The 15955-nt window shown below is 34.3% G+C and overlaps 1 protein-coding gene, 1 non-coding gene and 1 pseudogene across 11 annotated transcripts in view; 1 reads left to right on the top strand and 2 right to left on the bottom strand.

Moving 5' to 3' along the window:
• Window positions 1-738: 738 nt before the first annotated feature.
• On the bottom strand, window positions 739-3938 carry LOC121316392 (annotated as a pseudogene).
• Window positions 3939-5654: 1716 nt separating this feature from the next.
• lama2 (laminin, alpha 2) overlaps window positions 5655-15955 on the top strand; it is a 118489-nt gene continuing 108188 nt past the window's right edge. For all 10 annotated transcript variants that reach the window (XM_041250266.1, XM_041250265.1, XM_041250264.1 and 7 more), the window contains exon 1: window positions 5655-5823. In XM_041250266.1, coding sequence (XP_041106200.1) covers window positions 5757-5823 — 67 coding nt within the window. In that variant the 5' untranslated portion in view covers window positions 5655-5756. The remainder of the gene's footprint in view (window positions 5824-15955) is intronic.
• On the bottom strand, window positions 15472-15580 carry LOC121316468. The gene has a single exon (XR_005950386.1). It is a non-coding gene; the product is annotated as a U6 spliceosomal RNA (small nuclear RNA).

Below are 15955 nucleotides of genomic sequence, written 5' to 3'. Positions count from 1 at the left end.
TTTTGAGATGTAGACATGTGTTATTTTTTTTTTTATAGAAATGTTTTCATACTAACTTTTGTACTTGATAACATTAATTTAAAAATCCAATTGGTGCCTACGATTAATATGTTTTTGTGACTAATCTGAAGCTTTTAATATGTTTCAATATTTAAAAAAATTGAGTTATTAATCTAATTGATTAATCTTGTTATATAATTAATTTATTAAAAGGTTTGGCTGTACTGTTACTTGATTGATTACTGTCTTGTTCACAGTCGTTTTAAAATATTGTTATAATATGTTTTATTGGAAAACAAAATAAAACTGTCTTCTTTAGGTTGTGCTGGGTGTCATAATTAAAAAAAATATATATTTCAGGTACTACACTACTGTATGTTATCTCTGTTATCTCACTTATTTACTTACTTAATTTGTACAACGCCTTCTTTCCTGTTATTAACCAACCAGCTGCTTCCTCTATTGAGTGACATGAGTAGCAGTCACTGACATGCTTTGATGCCAATGTCACAGATGAGGTGAATAAACAGTAACGGACTTTCTGAAAGCAAACCTCTTTAACCTAATGTAGTACCAGATTCCATGGTTTACATCTAATTAGCCAATGAACAGGGGCCAGTGCATTTTATCAACTTTTTTTTTTTACTTCTATGCAAACCAATTACAAGTATATTTACAGTGTTGCTAAATTGTTGAATCCCTTTAAAATGTAAACCCATTCATATGTTTCTAAAAGCCTCAATTAGCCCTTTTAATAGAACAGGCTAGACAAGCTACAATGGGTCCCCAAACCAAAATGGAAACATCAAGGATCTTAACCTTGCAATTTAGTTTCCTCCATTTTAGTTTCAGGTGAAAAATAGAAGGAAGAAGGAAGGTCATAGCTGCACCTGTCATGCTAACCCCATCAACAGGGAAAAGCGTAGCATGTATATAGCATGTGTTGTCGAGATGGAAAATACAGCCTTGTATGACTTCAGTGGCTGCGTAAAAGGGCAAAGGGTAGGACAAAAAGGGCATTTGCTAGCAAACACAGGTTAACCACTGTTCGGATGGTGGAATGCAAGTTATCAGTAATAATTTATTTTGTTTCTTTACTCCAAGTCAGGAAGGCAAGCACAGCAAATTAAGTCTTAAAGATGCAGGTGAAAAAGTGTGTCATCAGCACAAAACTGCCCACGTTTTCTATGTTTTTCACACAATTTGGGAAGTATAGCTGAATATGATGACCCCTGCAGATACAAGAAACTTTTCAAAAATCTACTGAGAACATCCTCCTCCAGGACCATCTGTGTATCTGGGCCAAGCAATACGCACTCACTACGAAGGTGATAATGAACTGCGCTAAGGAGCAGAGGAGGCTGAGCTTGGAGATGACCCGGAGGTTGCAGATCAATATACAGGGCATCAGTGTGACAAATACTATCACTGACCAGGGTGTCTGGGAGAGTGCCATGTATGGGAGACTGGTACATAAGATTTCCACTTACAACCAGCTACAAGATGTAAGTCATTATCACTTCAACCACTTGGGCCACGTTGACTATTTTACCGCCAAGTCTGGGGATAAACTGCTTGCAGCAGGCATTAGCAATGTCTTCATAAGTACTTCTTACCTGGATAGGCAGTCCTTCTTCATTCTCCTCATACAGACAGGCAATGAGTATTTTACCATTGTAGCAGCAGATAACTGCAGCCAAGATTGCAAGCCAAGGTATCCATTGTGTAGGAGAGCATATGGCAGTCCAAGAACAAAAATGCCCTAGGGAAGAAGAAAGTATTGAGTCTGAACTGGTAAAGCATCTTTTTTATTCTTTTATACAGACTAGTCATTTTGCCTCGATTAGGAATTAACTTCCTATTGTAAATTAATATGTTTGTGACATGTAGACAGTAAAAGATGTTCTAGACATTTGTCAACTACGTAATTGTGATTTGTTATTTATAATAAAATGTATACGAATACAATACCCCTATGAAAACAACATTTTCAATTGTGTCTATTTGCAACCATGAGTTAATTTAGTACTGGTAGAGCAGGGAGCTAATGTCACAATTAACAATGGTAGATTATTTTGCTGTGAAAGCTTTTCTCAATTGAATGTTTTCTGTTGGGATAGATAAGTTTGTTTTAATTAAATGATGCAGTTCTTTTACCAACAGACAATATGTTTGAATGATAAATGAGTACAAACATTAATGCATGGTAGAAAAAAATAAAAAATAAAATGTGGATTTGCTTAGAACTGAAATAGCTGATAAGGCAGGTTTCCAAATGATCCTTCACCTATTGTGCTAGTGTTGTGTGGAATGATCTGGCAGCATACCCACCTTTTAGTAGTCAAAAACATTGTATTTTTCATGCTTGTAAACTATGAAACACACTGCCTGCAAATCTATTTTTAGCTTTTCCCACATTCAACCTTCTTAAAATCATTTCTGTTAAAATGCATTCACAAGGAGGCTGCTGCAGAGAGTGAATATGCATCAAGATTTTTTAGAACGAGAGGAAAATTATTTCTGTCTGCTTGCATAAAGAAGTCTTTTTAAAATATGTCAGCCATTATCAGATGGTAGTGTGCAGTTAAACTGTGAGTCAATGTGTTTTTAATGAAGATCAAGTTCCTCTTTAAAAATATAGTGTTAGTATATTGCTTAGGTGCATTTGCTTCAAATACAGATATGGCAATAACCCCTTGCAGTACATTTCTATTAAAAAATGTGTAGTATCATAGTAACCAAACTACTAATTCCACTTTAAAAGTAAACCTTATATAATCAACAAACAGCTTGTAAATATCTCTTGCTTTATAAAGAACAATGGCTTTAGAGTTTCTTTATCTCTGCATGATAGTAGCAACAACAGGTGCCCTTATTATTTGTCCACCATTAAACAGCAACCGTTTTTACAACTGTTTCAATATTTTCTGCCTACCTCAAAAGGACACATTTTATTGTATGAACATTTCACTAATAGATTAATCTGGGATAAAAATGTAACTATACTGTGCTGAGTTATATTATGGTGTAATGTAACTTTTTAAACATTTTATATTGTAGACAAGAAAGAAATCTAGCTCTGTAATACCACAACAAAACAGCTGATAGTTACCTGGATTGTGTTGGTAACATTCCAGCCAGCCTTCCAGGTGGTGATCTGAGTGGCGGCACTTTCCAGGGCTGGAACAGATGGGCTAATAGCTAGATCCTCCAGGCACTGGGCACTATTGGGGGCTAACAGTCCATCTGGCTCCTCTTTGTCTTCTCTGTGAGTCCTGTCCAACTCAATCCTCCGGGGAAAATTTAAACTCTCCTAATCCACATCTTCACTAAATCTGTAAAATCCAGGTTCTTTCTAGATCTACATATAAAGAAACAGCTACCAGTACTTTTGAGATAGGTTGAAATGAATTTACTTTTCATCTGTAGCTCAAATTTGACAGACAACTCTTTTTGGGTCTATAAAATATTCAGTAAGTGAGGTCCACAGCCCACAAATAGACATTTAAAATTCAAATGTTGCCTCTTGCAGCACACAAATCCTTCACACCAATGAGTGCATGCAACAAGTGAGTGATTGGTTGAAGACCTGTAAGAGGTTGTTTTCGAAAAACTGTTTACATTGAGTTAACTTGAATACATTAAAAAAAGGCTCAGATATTGCCTCTATTTAAAGTATTTAATAAACATGCTGTACATGTAAGAAAATGAATGCTTATGGAAGGAATACATAATTTGTTTACAATGAAAATGTACCTGTAACAGGATGGCATCAGGCCCCAGCCAACCTGCCAACCCTATATTTCCAACAGACAAATATACAATTTATCTTTAGGGCTTCCACCTTGCCACACACTTCCCCTCATGTACGCAGTACAAGTGGCCGCAATCAGTCAATTCCATCCTTAAAACACCAAACCACCTCCCCCCATGTCCATCTTTACCCGTCTGTATGGGAGGATTTTAATCACCTGCCCGCCAACCCAATATTCCCAACAATCACAAATATCAGCATGTTTACACAGATAACCGCGAATAAACTAAAATAAAAGAGTGTAGATAGCGTCACGCTTTGTTTCCATTTTACAAATTTGTCAACACTACTCTGTTTTAAAGATCGCTCATCTCCAGTAAAATTACTCAGAGAAAGTGGATTCGTAACTAAATCTACTACGGTGTTTCCCTTGTCTGGTGAAATTTAAAAAAAAATATATATATTTATATTTATATATATATATATATATATATATATATAGAGAGAGAGAGAGAGAGAGAGAGAGAGAGAGAGAGAGAGAGAGAGATAATTAAATTCAAAATACTGAAATGTATTATTTTTCTCAATAACAGTCGGCGAAATTCAGTGCTCACCCGGCATATTAACACCCAGCCTCTGCTCACAAATGATTGGACAGCTCTCAGATATTTGACTCTCCTATTGGTTCAATAAGCACTGATGGGTTACTTTTTCAGATTGATTGCAGAAGTTGGCAGGGGTCATACACTTAAAGCAGAAAAGCATTTTTATCTGCTGACTAATTCTGTGCAAAAAAAACCAAACAAAAACAAAAACAAAAACAATGAAAAACAAACAAACAAAAAAAAAAACAACCTAAGACTTACATTTGCAATACCAGGTAAGGCATTCTAGGGTTAACAGGTGTAATCAAAGGATTTATACAGTAAGAGGATATGCTTGATTAATTTACTCAAGAGGTTTGTTTGTGAAAGAAGCACACTTTAAAAGATCATTAAATAATATACTGTACAGATCCACTTCAATTAATATTCCAAATTTCTGACAGGATGTTCATTATAAATGTATCATGACAGTGAGCATGTGAGGTCAAGGTAGGTATTTAGAACATTCGTTTTTAACGCTAGAGGGAGCAATAGAGCTCCAATTACCAATACCAAAATTTGGGTAAAGCTGGACAAGTTTGTTCAGTTTAGTTTTAAGAGAATCAGCTTATTATGACACTGCAGTTTGTAAAGATTCCTTTTCAAGCCGCTTATTCTTCTTAATAATCCTCATAATGTAGTACAATAATAGTTATAGTTATAGTTTAGTTTAACAAAATAAAATACCTCATTGTCTGATAGACATATTAACTAAATGAATAATTCGCTGATGTTTGATTACTTTCATCATCTGGGCAAGTTATAAATTATAAATATGTTAGCATAGTGCTAATCCTTAAATAAAATGAACTGACTTCTCCTTCTGCCATAAAAGGCAAACTATTCTGCAAGAGGTCATTAACAATAGTTAAATATTCAATAAACAAATAAATAAATAAATAACATATAAACTGTAGTTAATACACATTTTACGTGCCTCTGTCCTTTAAACCGCCTGTACAAGTTTTGCATTAAACAAACAAAGCTGAACATCTAACGTCTTTTAGTCCATTTTATAAAACAAAATCAACAGGGTTTCAAACACGGATATTCGTTGAGTTTAGGAGCTATTTTTTCATTTGAGTTATTGCAATATTTTACAGGGTTATACAGTATAAATACAAATACCGTACAAAGTGTTGATAGATTCTGTACTAGGATACATTCTGACATGTATTCAATCAAATTCTTTTTTTGGACCGATTTAGCGCCCCCATAGGGAGCGGTTCCAAAATACTTTGAACTTCCTAACGTCTCCATTTGACATCCCTGCATATTTGAAAGCTCGTGTTGCGCTGCACAAAAGTGTGTCTGTTTAGATAGATTTATTCTGTAATGAAGAAGTAGCAAAACTGAAAATGAAAAGTCTCTCGATTCTTGCAGTCATTGCGTTGCTATGGCAATGCTGTCGGGCTCAACAGAGGGGTGAGTGTGGAACGTTTACCATTATAAGTGCTTAAATTAAAAACAAATATAACGCATTAGTTTCGGTACAGCAGAAAGTACCATCCGTGTTTGAGAATAACAGACTATTAACAACTTTGCATTTATCTTCACAGTGTATATGTATTTCATTACACTATAACAACAATTTACGTGCAATTTAGTAATGAATTGATAAAACAAAAACGAAAAAAAGCAGTAGCAAACTTTTTTTTTTTTAATTAATCACATATTTATGAAAGGGTTAGATTGCAAGGTATGTTCCCTTATTATGTTAGGGTAAGTTAGTCAAGTTAGTAATGTTTGACACATATTCAAAGCATACTGTAAAGTTTAACATGTAAAATGCCCTGTTATAAACTTTAGTGCAAGTCTGTATACATTTTCTGCTGTATTCAAAAGGCACTGTTGTCTATAGTGCCCAACCTTTTTAAAATGCTATGCTGAGGTTACAAACCTTTGTGTTGCTTTAAAACTGCAACATATTTAAGTATAGTTTACTAATAAATTAAACGGGTAGCTAAGACGCTGAACTGAAAACACAAAGCAATGCATTATTTTCACACAGTATTTTTTTCCATCCAGTACTTGCATTCTGCTTTTCCTTTTTTTTCGTCAGGATCTTTTTTTCATTTAGCTACATTCAGTGAGTTTATATTTCGAATGATATTTTTCAGTATACAGGGCCTGCAACTTTATTTCAATGATATGTGTTCAATTATATTATGCTCTTTCATGTAAATGTGCATGGACATGACTGAATTAATACAGCATGTTACTCCTAAAATGAGATAATAATACTTGTTAGAGGGCAGTAGGTATATCAAGATGTTCTCAACATTTTATATTTCACCTTCCTACTATATATATATATATATATATATATATATATATATATATATATATTATATATATATATAATATATATATATATACGCATATATAATTACGCAATAATAAGTGGCCTTCTCTCAATATACTGTGATGTAAAAATAGGACATTGGCTCATCAGGTCAGTTTTGTTTAATTCAGACCAGTAATGAGGTTATAATTTACAGTTAAATTACCCTCATTAAACCACCATGGAGAAGGTTGGCAAAGAGATTTTAAAGATCTGACATTGGTACAGACATTCAAAACAGCTGGTGTCTTCTAATTTTAGGCAGGTGTAAATAGAAGACAGTGTCTATTACAGATATAGCAAACAGACATAGATGTGCATTATGTTCTGTTTTTAATGTGTGTTCAGTGTTTAACTAAGTGACAGCAGCAAGCGTATCACTGGGGAAAGATTTATTTAAGGTTACATAAAGGTGCCAGCTACCATGTTGTAAGTTCTGCATCCTGATTTTTTTTTTTTTTTTTTGTAAGGCAGCACAGCAACATCCATTATTCTATTGGTGTTACAAGAGAGGGGTTTCTTAAAGTGTCTTTTTTTTTGTGAGAGCAGCATGTTTTTTTAAAAAGCAGGTAGGGGTATGTAACTGTCCATATTGTGCTTGGACACAAGAATTCTGTTACAGAGATAACTGTTTATAAATGTTAGTGATGTTGATAGATGTCAACCCTTGTCACCATTTATCAAGTATTTGTTAATTGCTTGAAGTGCAACTGTTCTTTTCCAACACAAGCAGCAATACGTGCAGATCTGTGTAATTTTAAATAAGTGTATAGCACTCACTTATTTATCACTCAGTGTCAGAATAAAGGGTGTTCAAGGTCCATTTGAAACATCTAGTTGAGAAGAAGGTGATTGTATCCTATTGGATTTTTCATGCCACATTTTGTATGCTTTATTTACGTATTGTGTCATATGGCTTAAGTTTAAAGCTGTATCAGTGTTCTAAAACAACGAAAAGCTAACAATGTGTTCTGCTCTTCATTTCCCAGTTATAAATTAGGAGCACCAATGAGTCAGGTTGCTATATGGAAATATATAATTTGTCTGTTTAACATGTTAAAATGGTCCTTGTTTGATGTGTTTCTTTACCAAGGTCATATTTTTCCTTATACAATAATGCAGTTTCTTGTACTTTTAAATATTTACAAATCAGCTAGGTAGATTGTACTGGAGCTGCTAATTAGGATGGTGTTGTAAACAAAAAAAAACTGTCATACAACCAATATTCATGCATTACTAATTAACGCATCACTTATCTGGGATCCTGCAGTGTGCACTCGGGCATTTCCTAATTGCCTAATATGATATTTTGACAATAGGATTTTTTAAAAAAATCTTATGCTGTTGTACATATACACTGCCTTGGTATATTTTTTGCTCTGTAGCCTTTTATATACTTTTATTTCCTGATTACAATAACAAACCAGAGAACAAATGAAGGTTACAAAGTTCTTTTTGTATGTTCTATGTTTTTGTTTGCTTTGTATTGTGTTAGATTTGCATTTATAGTGACCTGTGAAGTAGTACAATATTTCAGTTTGCTTTATTGTCAAGACCTTAAAATCCTTTTTCTAACCTTTACCCGTTGGCATCACGTTCACTGAGTTAAAATGACAACTTGATGCTTTAAACATGTGCATGGCGCTTGCCTAAACAAACTGGTAAAATGGGTTTCACATAACTTTTAATTTAGCATGACAAGTTTATCATTAGCATGGTGACATTTTCACGAGACTATTCGAATACAAAAGGAGGAGCCATTTAAATCAGATAGGGCTCATTCATAGTTAGTGGTATTTACATGAGGTTTGTTGATTGAGCATGAAAACTGTTGTTGACATGAAAGCACTAATGATTCAGCTTCTTCAGTTATCCTAAGGATTGTTTATCATGTGATATTCACTTAAAATTGACATGTTTACTACTGTAGGTCTTTGCTGTATTGCACGAAAGTAGTTCATTATTTCATCACTACACGTAATGTGACACTTTGAACTCCTAGACCATGCATATTTGAGTTAACATGATTTTGTTTGCTTTTTTTTTATCATACACCTATTCTTAGACACTCAAACTGAATGCGTGATCTTACCAAAATCATATTACAATTTGCATGTACATATAGCAAAATATAACTGTGTAAAGAAGAACAAACAAAAAAACAGCTTCATTAACTGCAAAAGGTCTTCCATTTGTCAGTTTTTTGCCACACATGTACTGAATTATTACCTTGCCCTTTTGCTGGCACACAGGAGGTTTTTAGAATTATACACCCTCTTGCTTTGGCCAAAGATTTGGGGCCTGTAAAATTACAAATAGACATTCCTGTCATATTTAGAGCTTGTAGGCTTCTTGCTGATATAATCTTTGTTTTTGACAATGGCATCTGGCCACCCTGGTCATCTAAGCCCTGTTGTGAGAAACTGCTGTATTTAATTTGTGTGAATGTCAAAGTGTGAGAATCAGGTCAGACATGTATTTTTAAAGTCTCTTCCCATATGCTGCACAACAACATTGTAATGTCGCATTGAGTTCATTGTAATGTTGTAGTATCGTGTGCACTCTGTACACAATTGAGTTATTGGGTCAGATTTGCAAAGCATTTATTCCAGTCGGTAAGAAACACTGAATTAGTTATTGTATTTTTTTGTAAAATGAATAGGTTTTCTCTTTGAAAAATTGAATACATTACACATTGGAATAAATGCTTTGAAAATATTCCAATTATATTCTGGGATGAACAAAAATGTAATTCAGTTGCAACAATGTAGAAATTAACTTGACAATCTGAGAAAAGCTGAAGGTTTGATGTAGCAAAGTAATAAATATAGCTTCATGTTTTAAATAAGTGATCGATTTCTTGTGTAATATCCAAAGCACTGGCATCCAGACAATTGGCTCATGTGATTCAAATTGTGTATTTTGTCAGGGTTTCTAATGAGTGGTTTGTAGGATCTCACATGGGCAAACACAAGCCAATGGAAACTTAATGTGATTCCAGTTGTTTCACATTAGGGAACAGTGCTGTAAGAGCAAGTAAGGTGTTATTGAAATTAAAATGTAAAGTGCTTCTAGTTTATTGGGATGACAGGGAGTTCCCTGACTAGTGGAATGAACCTAAAACATACAACAAGTTTTTTCTAAAAAAGTTAAATAATAAGAAAAGGTGTGATAAGATTGCATATGTCGCTGTAGTTAACAAGGTTGCTGAAGCAGAATTGTCTAACATAAGCTTTTCAAGCAACACACTGGCATATAGTTCTAGTTGCCTGCCTTAGAAACACAGTATGTAATGTAGTCTAGATGACCAGTCTGATGGCAGTTTCTATATACAGTAGCAGTAGCTCTTCTATTAAAACACTTTGGCTGATTTACCCAGGTGACATACATCTATGGAAGGGAACCAGAACTGAAGAGCAGGTTATTTTGGGTGTAAATATATTTTAAGCTTTGTGTTCTTTCTCAGAGTATCAGGTATATGCAATAACTGTCAAATGCATGTAATGGTGGTGCCAAATTACAGAATCTTTGAGTTTTACACAGGTTTGTTTTGTGATCTGTATACATAACAAGTTATTTTATACTTGGTACTCTCATTAGTGCATAATGGATGGCTAAATCACCTTGGGCCCTATCCATAAAAGTACTTGCCGATCCCGATTCCCGATTCCCTGGGTGGCGTTGATAGCTGTTGCAAAAAGAAAAACGTAATCCACCGACAGCAGCCTACTACTGAAACCCGAGTCTGCAGCTGCCAGTCACGGGCAGTTTGGAAAGCCTGATTCCAATGCCCCTATCACGTCTGCCACAAATTCAGGACATGTCATAATTTAGAAAAAAAAAGTATTTTTTTAAATAAATACTTTGTATTTTCATTTTGTTTGGCAACACTGGTAAACACATTTCCATACAAGCACACATAAGATTTCCATTCTTAACTGCAGGACCAAAAAAAAAAGCTAAACAAAAAGCACTGTAGGAGGACGTTTGAATAATACTGTATATTTAATAATAATAATAATAATAATAATAATAATAATAATAATCATTTTGAAAACTTTAAATGTTAATCTTACAAATTATTATTATTATTATTAATAATAATAATAATAATAATAATAATAATAATAATAATAATAATAATAATAATAATAATAATAATAATAATAATAATAATAATAATTTTGAAAACTTTAAATGTTAATACTTACATATATTATTATTATTATTATTATTATTATTATTATTATTATTATTAATAAACCCTGCTTAAAGCAGGGAAGTTTCATGCTGTACTGCACACTGTACACAAACTGAATTGCTTTGTGGTGCGTGTAAAAAAAAAGACTCCCTTTCGAACACTGATCAAACCGTGCACTGAGGCTCAATCAGTGTTTTTTGCAATACCAAGCAAGCCCAAATTTCCCACCGACTGCATCAGCAGCACTGGAATACTGTATAGTGTAATGCTCCATGAAAATAAACAGGTTCACATTGGCAGTATTCGTCCAAACTGTTTATTGTGAACACAAGTAAAAGAAATAAAAAGAAAACGACCGCTGTTAGCGGTCAGATTTATTGTCAGATAAATAATAATAATAAAATAACAGTCTGTTCTCAATCTCTCACTTGCGTTCGCTTCACAGCTCTGTTTTAAAATGATTATGCCAGAGAATATGTTTTTCAAAACAGGCAGTGTTAATCACGGGGATGTCAAACTGTATAACAGAGCAAGTGTAGTATTGTTAAAAAAAAATTGTTTAGACTTGACTAGAAAGTGTTCAATTTTGCATTTTGCTATTGTTCACTCTTATGAATAGCAAGTTTACATCAGTTAAAATTTGTTAAAAACATGCCTTAAGACGAAAAGCGATGGAATTATCTCTTATGAATAGCAACTGCTGTTAAATAGGCGGCTATGGACTGAATCCGATCATGTGCTCCTGTTTTCATTTCGACAGGCGTTAACCCTTTATGAATAGAGCCCTTCATGCTGTACTGAACACTTATGTTTTTTCACAGACAGATAAGTAAGTCAATTAATTTTCTTTTACTTTTATAAAATACTTATTTTTTAAATGCACCGATGCATAATGCAAGCTTAAGTGAGGAAACAAGGAATAATAAGTTTACACATTTGTTCATAATTAATGAAGTACCGTACATGAAGAATAACAGCAAAAAAGGAAATAATCTACTTTTATTTTAGCTTTGCTGGAGTGTGACAGTGCTGGGTAACTCATCATTTGCACATTAAGCTATCTGGCCTTTGTACAGGAAAAAGTTAATTCACTCGAGGATGACTGAAAACTAACCTTTTGTAATTGAAATTGCAGATGTTGTATGGGGGTGGCATTTTATGTGAGCATAAGTGCTGCTTATTTTTGTGGAAGTAAAATACTGAGTAGACAATGAATCACAAATCAGAAAAGAACACACTGTTCAAATGATTAGACTGTCAGTGGATTTCTCAGTCATTTTTAATGTATTCTTGGCTGTCTGTTAGTAAGGAACAGCACATTCTGTGACTTCCAGGTTTTTAAAATACGTACACGGGTTGAAGAAGCATTAGCATGTATTAAGAATAAGCATGAACACCCCTAAGCTTGGAGATGTTTGCTGTGTTTATGAGAGCAATAAGGGAAGGCTGTCATTGTGTACAGCATACAGTTATTTGCATAGTAGTAAGACTTGCTTTTGGTAAATGTCACCAATGATAAATAAGTAATTAAATGGGTAAACAGAAAATTATTTAAATCTGTATCAGAGAGAAACGTGCGTGCGTGCGTGTGTGTGTGTGTGTGTTTTGATCACCTCCAAATATGAGCGCCTGTCATAGGACGGCTTAGGATAACAAAAGATTAGATAATCCCTTTAAAGTTTATTCCCAGCTTACTCTCTGGTCTTGTGATTGAAATGGACAATAAGAAAGAGAAAGCTGATGGATGTAAATGTGTATTGCATCTGGCTGTGGATTTCAACTTTAGTTAACTATGTGGAATGATGATGCTTTAAGACACTATTCTGCAATTATGTATAGGGCTTATATTACATTAAAGTGTCTGATTTTAATTGATGGCATGGGTTGTGGACAATATTATTGCTACAGTTTTTAATCTTTGTATCAAACATTTAGCATTGGCAGGAATGCTAAATAATGTTCTGTTTTGCAAATAAATAGTTAAAATCAAAGAATCACAAATAAAATGTAACATACCTCAAAAGATGCTCATAGGGATGGAGATGCAGGCATGCATCTGAAACGCATTACCTTGGTTTTGAAAAACATGTAAAACACCTTACTACCAAGAGAATTATGCAAGCCAAAACATTTTGTAGATTCCCTGGTAATATTAAAAGCCCCTTACCATATTACAGAGCCTGTGCTTTTTTATTATATTTTTTTGTTGGCAATCGAGGCAGGCTGCACTTGTAGTGCTTTAACATAACCTGAAAGGGCAGTGGAAACCCAGTTTGAGAAAGCGTACGATATCAGTAGTCTCGCAAGGCCAAAGTGTAATTAGGTTATTTGCTTTTCTCTGGCTAAAAGAAAACTATATGGAAGCACACACTAACCGAAAGTAGTATCAAAATAGCATGAGCAAAAGGTGAGACTTATTCTTTTTTCCATGGAAATTGCCCCATTGTTGGCATTCACCATTGCAGAAACATGTTTGGAGATAAAATGATCCACAAATCTCACACAGCACCTACTGTTCTATGTACTAACTGACCTGTGGGCTGTAAGTGCGGTTGCTAAATACCCTGATGCACAGGCGGTGCACATTGCGACCCTCATTATAATGATTGCAGCTCATTATTTGTGCATGCTCAGTAATTTGCATTGCTCTTAAGCTTACATGGGTCGCAGTGCAAAATAATTGCTTGTCTGCTAGGCAATTTGGATTTTGCAGGCACAGGTGTTTGCACTGTGCCTATACTTACATCAGCCCTTCAGTGAACAATGGGCCTGGGTGGGAAAAACTGGGCAATAAATGCCCCACTCCTAGTCGTTCTACATTCCTAAATAGATCACATTTTGAGTACCAGTGACCCGTGCAATGTCTTGATCATTAAAATCTGAATATTTAACAAAATCAAAAATGCTTAGTACTGTCAGAATGTCAAAAACAATTTATGTTAAATATAACAAAATGTTTTAAATCTAACACTTACAACAAGGATCATTGTCATAAAGCCTGAAGAGGAAACTACTCTTAAATCCAAAAGGAAATGAGTTCCACAGACCATAACCAAGAAGCTTTAGAACAGGGTTTACAGATGGATTTTCTATGGTGCCTTTACAATGAAGATTCATATATCTAACCAATTATATATTTATTAAAGTTCGATGCATTTATTGCCTGAATGTGCACACACCAACTAATACAATACAGATCTATATTTAGAAATAATTTATTTTAAGAAAACTAAAAGCTACTTGTACAAACACAAAACCAATATAAACCCCTCATTCCAAAAAATAAATATTGTCAGATGATCATATTGAACAGTTCAATACATTATTGTAAACTCATCAACTCAATCAATGCCATAGCAAGTTATAAAGGGTGTTAATACTTTTAGGTATATTATATCCTCTTAGTGACCACTGTTCTATCCCCAGAGCAGTAATTTTCCACAAGATACATGCCATTGGAATACTGTTCTGGACAAGGGTAAAGTCCATCACTCACAGAAATATTGGCTGCATTGGCAAGATCAAGATCTTTATCCCATCAAAGTGCAATTTGTACAATTTTTGTGAAAGGATAATTCAACTTTAACTCCAAAATTATAAAAATAAATAAGGCACACATTTAATACAATACGTTGTTTGTTAGTAGTGTTTTAACATTAATATGAGTGCAAGTTTTGGTGTAAAGAATAGGCCCAATGTGTCTTGTAGCAATATAATCATAAGTAATGTATTAAAAAGTTTAAAAAGAAAAATCTTTCTTGTCCTTGGATGTATGATACATTAATGGTATAGTCTGCACTCCCTGACCTGTATTTTAATAAAGCACAGATCAACACTAAGTATAAATCATTCCATAGTTCATAGCTTTACTGATCAGAATGGGATAGGAGAAGATTTAATGCAAACCTTGTGCAAGCTATAAATCATAAATTAACATTTAATAAGTATGATATTGAGTTTTTAACTTTGAAATGACACGAGTATCACTGCCACCAGCTCTGAATTGTCTAAAAAAACTGGGAACTAGAGCTAGAGCTCTAACCAGAAGTGAGTGTCTCCCAGGTCTGGTTAGTTTGACTTGCCATAAGCTCTGCTCTGCAAATTTACCATGGCAAACATTAGCTGGGTTTACATGCACATGAAAATCGACTCATGACTGTGTGGCATTGTCACACGAATATATCGTGAAACAGCAAAGGAACGTCCTTTGGTCAGCGTGACTTTAAGGGCAGGGTCAATCACTTTCTCATGATAAACTGAAGCAAGAATTGTGCTTGTGTCTCACGAGGTTTCAGCGTCAAGATCCCGTTTAACTGGCGGAATCTCACGTTATTTCTTGGCAAGCCCTACGAAAACACACACTCACACACACGCACACACATACAAGAAAGAACGCAAAAGACGCTGCAAATGTAGCGTATAGCCTATTATTAATGTTTGTATAAATACATTTTGTTAAGCACAACTAAACAAACTTTTAGCCTCATTGTTATTATTATTATTATTATTATTATTATTATTATTAGTAGTAGTAGTAGTAGTTCTCTTCATGAGTTGCGTGTCAGCCCTGCGCGGGGGCCATGCTAACCTTCTCTGTATTGAACCAACTTTAGAATGTGTGCTGCGGAAGCGAACACAATGATATACGCATTACGTGTAAATAAGGCCAGTTTCTTTATGCAACACAATACTTTTTGCATACAAACCATATACATATATGACAAGACAAGGGTATATGGATAGAAAAAGACAAGACATATTGATAGGCTGAATGGTTGCTCAGGAAGTTTATTATAGCAAAGCCCAAGTAGTAGTAGTTGTATTTTCTTTCTATAATTCTTTTAAGATGTCCCAGGAACAACAGAGCTCCACCTCTTCTTCCACCGGACAGAACTGAAATGAATTGTTAGCATCAATTGGCATATTGTGCAATAAGTAATGGATATAGTTAACAAAAAACATAAATGTACTGTATCGCTTTAAAAAAAGACTTTTGTTTGAATGTGTGTATT

Source organism: Polyodon spathula, chromosome 5 (genome assembly GCF_017654505.1).
Source record: "Polyodon spathula isolate WHYD16114869_AA chromosome 5, ASM1765450v1, whole genome shotgun sequence".
Taxonomy (NCBI): Eukaryota; Metazoa; Chordata; class Actinopteri; order Acipenseriformes; family Polyodontidae; genus Polyodon; species Polyodon spathula.
The sequence above is the reverse complement of the archived record's forward strand: the minus strand, read 5'-3'. Positions and strand labels throughout refer to the sequence as shown.